General features: G+C 51.4%; 2 protein-coding genes across 2 annotated transcripts in view; one reads left to right on the top strand and one right to left on the bottom strand.

Annotated features, from left to right (window-relative positions):
• Nucleotides 1-1,339, top strand: part of SMYD4 (SET and MYND domain containing 4) — a 29,027-nt gene extending 27,688 nt beyond the window's left edge. Inside the window, exon 8 of the mRNA XM_017541649.2 lies at nt 767-1,339. Coding sequence (XP_017397138.1) covers nt 767-905 — 139 coding nt within the window. The 3' untranslated portion in view covers nt 906-1,339. The remainder of the gene's footprint in view (nt 1-766) is intronic.
• Nucleotides 1,340-3,488: 2,149 nt separating this feature from the next.
• Nucleotides 3,489-5,501, bottom strand: part of SERPINF1 (serpin family F member 1) — a 15,997-nt gene continuing 13,984 nt past the window's right edge. The window contains exons 7-8 of the mRNA XM_017541653.2: nt 4,282-4,492; nt 3,489-3,866 (exon numbers count right to left, since the gene is read on the bottom strand). Coding sequence (XP_017397142.1) covers nt 3,607-3,866; nt 4,282-4,492 — 471 coding nt within the window. The 3' untranslated portion in view covers nt 3,489-3,606. The remainder of the gene's footprint in view (nt 3,867-4,281; nt 4,493-5,501) is intronic.

Raw genomic sequence — 5,501 nt, forward strand, 5'->3', positions numbered from 1 at the left:
AAAAAAAAAAAAAAAAAATTGTTTTTCAATCCCCTGTTCTAAGCAGAGAAAGCCCACTTTGAGGGTTAAAAGGGAAGAGCAGCACACTGGTCAGCTGAAGCCAAATCCACTTTTGCTACTGAGACCACTTAGGAGTCCCAATTTCAGGATTTCTGGGTGGAACTCCTCCGACCTTGGCAAAGCTGCCCTTGGTGTTCATTAGTATGAGAAAGTGTTTAAAGCTTCAGCCTAAGGTTATGAATGGTGAGTGGGCCTGATACCCAAGACACAGAGACAGTCTATTTTGGTCAGAGTTAGGTCACAGCCTAAAATGAAAACTGCTGTATAACTTGTGCTAAATACCAGCTGAATGCTTTGAGGCCGGGCGTGGTGGCGGCGCCTGTAATCCCAGCTACTCGGGAGGTTGAGGCAGGAGAATTGCTTGAGCCTGGGAGGCAGAGGTTACAGTGAGCCAAGGTGGCGCCATTGCACTCCAGCCTGGGCAGCAATCGCGAAACTCTGTCTCAGAAAAACAAAAAGCTTTGAGATTTGCCTGTGTCCGGATCCCGGAGCCTGTGCTCTCTTTATGACTGTTTTCTCACACTCTGCTTTGCAGTGTGTTTGTGACAGTGTCTTAACTGTTCTAGAGGGTAAGATCCTTGATGACAGAAGGATCTGCAGGCCAGGCGTGGGATCTTCTGTTCCTCACAGTGTGTGAGGCCCTCAGTTTGCATTTGCTTCGCTGAGTCAGTGAACTAACTCTGCCTGCTCTCACCCCCGGGCTTAGGTTTGCAGTACCCGAAGCGCTGAGCACCATACGGAAGGCCGAGGAGGTTCTGTCGCTGCACTGTGGCCCGTGGGACGATGAGATCCAGGAGCTCCAGAAGATGAAATCCTGTTTACTGGACTTAACACCCTCCCTGTAGGGCCTTCAGTGTAGGGTCCCAGGAGGATTTTGACCACAGAAAAGGAGCCCATGGAGCACAAGTTAAAGAGGCTCTGCTGGCCGGGCGCGGGTTCTGCGGGCCGGTTATGAGGGGTGAGGCGGACTCAAAGTGCAGTGAGAGAGACACCTGTTTTGGTGACTGTTTCTTGAAATGGTTAACTGCCCTCCAGTAAAAGCTCCCAGTCCCCAGGAAAGACTTAAAGCCAGTGTCTGGAGATTCCAAGTCCTTGAGAAGGGTTTTAGCTGCTCTGCAGGGTCTGGATGCCGGCCGGGGTCTTGGCTGGATTCCACCTCACTAAACGCTGATGCTGTGTTTCCCTGGAACATTCCTATGGTTTTCGTGGTAATGAAATGCAGTGCGCCACTCCAGCGGGAACCTCAACTCTTAGCAGTTCTGTTGTAATTGAAAAATAATTAGAAAACAGGAAATCAGTAAGGCTGCTTGCCTCCAGAGACACAGCGCTCCACTTACGCTATCTGGCTCCTGAAATCCTCTTACAATCGCTGGAGTATAAATTGTGACCAGGGAGGTAACTCTGGAGCCATCTTATTGAGCAGTTTCCTCCAGGAATGATAGCTCTAGGTTTGTTTTCTGCCGGTTTCCAGTGCTTATTCTCTGCCCTTCGTTCTATACTCAAACTTACAGGAAAGACTTTGTAACACACATGCCTCCTTTCTGAGTTCTGTTTGTTAGCAAGCCTGAATAGAGACTCCTTTTCCTACCAGACCTCTCCAAGCTGGCGAGTAGAATACAGACAGTATGAGAAATGGGAGCTGCAGGGGTTTCCGGAAATGCTGAGGTCATGGATGGTGCTGTTTGTGGTTGAGACTTAAGAGACATTCGAGACCAGCCTGGCCAATATGGTGAGACCCCGTTTCTACTAAAAACACAAAAATTGGTGGTTGGCGCCTGCATTCCCAACTACTTGGGGACCTGAGGCAGGAGAATCGCTTGAACCTGGGAGGCAGAGGTTGCAGTGAGCCAAGATCGCGCCATTGCACTGCAGCCTGGCAACAGAGCGAGACTCCATCTCAGGAAAAAAAAACAAAAAACACGAGACAGAAGGTAGGGATGATGGCTCTCCTCCACCAGGATGTGTAGCAATAGCCCAGACTGACCACTGGTGACCAAGTAGTTGAGGTGCATTAGTGGGAAAGAATGCCAGCTCCATGCTGCTTTTGAGAGCTTCCAGCCTGTCCAGGCCCAAGAAGTACCCATCAGTTGCCACTGCGCTGTGATCAGGAGGTCAGTAGCCCCGCAGACACCTGCCAGTAGGGTTTGGGACCCTGTTTGAAATACGGTTAGCACTCAAACCTGTGTTGAGTGAGGGGCAGGCAGAATACCATTTCTCCCCACCTGGCAACCCCTTGACAAGGGAGCGGCCAGTGGTTTTTTGATAGCTAACTTTTTCAAGAAAAAAGTGTCATCCTGCAGACAGTTCGGTAGCCCCTCTGCTTCAAACGCTGGGCACGCTTCATGCTGCTAGAAAGCCCCGCTGTCCTTTATAAAAGAGGGAGGCCTCCTTACAAAGAACAGGGTTAGAATCTTGACTTCTCAGGTCCATTTTCTGTGTCCTTGGAAGCTTTCTTTAAATGATTTGTAAAATAATGATCTCCTTAAGTTACAGATGGCCTCTCATCTGCCCATGTGTGGTTTCTAGCATGCTTCACTGATTATGGGAGCAGGAAATGGCCTCCCAGGAGGATTACTGGTCCTAGTACAGAAACACCCCAGAGCAAAGAAGCGGTCCCTGCTTTATCCAACACAGATAACTAAAAGTTTTTTGTTTTGTTTTGTTTTTTTTTGTTTTGAGATGGAGTCTTACTCTGTCACCCAGGCTGGAGTGCAGTAGCACGATCTCGGCTCACTGCAACCTCTGCCTCCAGGGTTTAAGCAATTCTTCTGCCTCAGCCTCCCGAGTAGCTGGGACTACAGGTGAGTGCCACCGTACCCAGCTAATTTTTTTTTTTTTTTTGTAGAGATGGGGTTTCACCGTGTTAGCCAGAATGATTTTGATCTGACCTCAGATGATCCGCCCACCTCCACCTCCCAAAGTGTTGGGATTACAGGCATGAGGCACCGCCCCCGGCCTAAAAGTTCTTATAAATGGTGACTTTCTACAAAGTTTAGATAAAACCAAGCTAAAAGCACAGGACCAACAAGTTCCCAAAGAGCAATTTCTCTTCATATTAAATGTAGCATAGCTCGGCCGGGCGCGGTGGCTCACGCCTGTAATCCCAGCACTTTGGGAGGCCGTGGCGGCTGGATCACGAGGTCAAGAGATCGAGACCATCCTGGTCAACGTGGTGAAACCCCGTCTCTACTAAAAATACAAAAAATTAGCTGGGCATGGTGGCGCGTGTCTGTAATCCCAGCTACTCAGGAGGCTGAGGCAGGAGAATTGCCTGAACCCAGGAGGCGGAGGTTGCGGTGAGCCGAGATGGCGCCATTGCACTCCAGCCTGGGCAACAAGAGCGAAACTCCGTCTCAAAAAAAAAAAAAAAAATATATATATATATAGCATAGCTCAAAGTGGGGGGAGGAGGAAGGAAGTACCAGGAGTGAAGGATTGAGCTCTTTTATTGTATGCACTGAAAGGTAACAGGGGCAGCCTTCGGGTGGTGTGGAATCTGTCCCTCTGGGGTCTTCTTCTAGGGCACTGGAATATGAAACTGGGGTATTAGGTGCCCCTGGGGTCCAGAATCTTGCCAATGAAGAGAAGGGCCCCGGTGTCTGTGTCCCTCAGTACGAAGATGAAAGGCTGGTTGAGGTGATAGTCCAGGGGGAAGGTGAGGTAGGCAGGCTGCGGCCCTGGGCTGGGGGTGGCCCCTGCCCCGTCCTCATTCCACTCGAAGCCAGCCCGGTGTTCCACTTGAGTAAGCTTGATAGGTTTGCCTGTGATCTTGCTAAAGTCTGGTGAATCAAACAGGGATTGCAGCTCTGTAGAGATTGAGAGAGATTTCTGTTAAAACCCTGCCCAGCACCCCAACCGAGGGGTCCAGTTGCAAGCAAGCTGGGATGGCACATCACCGTTGACTTTCTGTGAGGCGTGAAGAGCGCTGAGCTGGCTGAGGGTTAAGTGACTCAGCAAGTCAGGGAGAGATTAGAACACAGGCCGGACAGGCTTGACTGGAGGGGCAGTGTTCTGAGCTCCTGCTGCACAGGCTGAGGAAGGAGTCTGATGAGAGAAGGCAGTTTAGCCTTCCCTTCTGACATTATGAGGATGAAGAAATCATCCATGGCCTCCGTACAAGGCTGCGGAGCCCTTGAGTTCTGCTTACCAAAGTAAAGGCCCCGAAAACCCGACCCCACCCCACCCCATCCCCCCGAGAGCAAAAGGGGCTTGCAGACGTACTCATGTCCTGCAGGGACTTGGTAACTTCGCCTTCGTAACTCAGCTTCAGCTTGGGGACGGTCAGCACCGCTTGGACGGTCTTCAGTTCTCGGTCTATGTCATGAATGAACTCAGAGGTGAGGCTTTCTTCTATCAAGGTCAAATTCTGGGTCGCTTTCATGGGCAGGAAGAAGATGATACTCATGCTTCCGGTCAAGGGCAGCTGGGCAATCTGAGACAAGTGAGAAAGCACGTGGGTTAGTCCTTGAGAGCCAGAGAGTAGGTGGACATGGCCGAGAGCTGCCCTTCCTCTCCCGGGGTGGGGCCCTGCCTCGTCTTCCCACCAGCCCCTCATCTGTTTAGCAACCCCCCTCTAGGTTATGGCTTTCTGGCAGCAAGCCCTCTCCTGACGTTTCTTCAAAGACTGTGCTGTTGTCTTTCCTCACCTAGGCCTGATACCAACTGAGTATCTGCTGAAAGAATGTCCTCCTGTGGTTCTGAGGAGCTAGAGTTGTATTTTCAGGTCTTTATTTTCTCCCAAAGTCCTTCTGCCAACATTTACTGATCACTTGTTAGGGGGAGAGTGCTGTCCGGGGTGGGAATGCAGAGGCGGCAGGGGGAGGGCTCGGAGGCGCCGCCCCAGCCACCAAGAGCAAAAGCGTCCTCTGAACAGAGGCTCTTAACCCAAGGTCCATGGAATGGGTGGTGTCAGGGTCCCAAGAGCCCCCTGAGGTTGTTGACGGATGTGTGTGTGCACAGCTGTTGGTGTGAGATCCGACAGCTGTGTATATTCCGCCTGCTGTGTGACTCTGGGGATCTGACAGCCCTGCCTGAAACTCTCCCGGGTTCCCGCAGTGCTGTCAGATTCCCAGAGATCGTGTCAGCCATGGCCCAAGGAAGGCTAACAGTCACAGATCGAGAGCTAAAAGAAGTCAGGGGCACATGAGAGCCTTAGAATGCCAGCCAGTGGCCCGGCGCGGTGGCTCACGCCCATCATCCCAACACTGGTGGGAAGCCAGGGCATGCAGATCACCAGGTCAGGAGTCCGAGACCAGCCTGGCCAACGTGGTGAAACCTCATCTCTGCTAAAAATACAAAAATTAGCTGGGCGTGGTGGCGCACACCTGCAATCCTAGATACGCAGAAGAATCGCCTGAACCTGGAAGGCGAGGTTGCAGTGAGCTCAGATCGCACCCCTGCACTCCGGCCTGGGAGACAGAAGAGTCTGTCTCAAAAAAAAA

The sequence above is a fragment of the Cebus imitator genome, unplaced genomic scaffold (genome assembly GCF_001604975.1).
Source record: "Cebus imitator isolate Cc_AM_T3 unplaced genomic scaffold, Cebus_imitator-1.0 Scaffold136, whole genome shotgun sequence".
Taxonomy (NCBI): Eukaryota; Metazoa; Chordata; class Mammalia; order Primates; family Cebidae; genus Cebus; species Cebus imitator.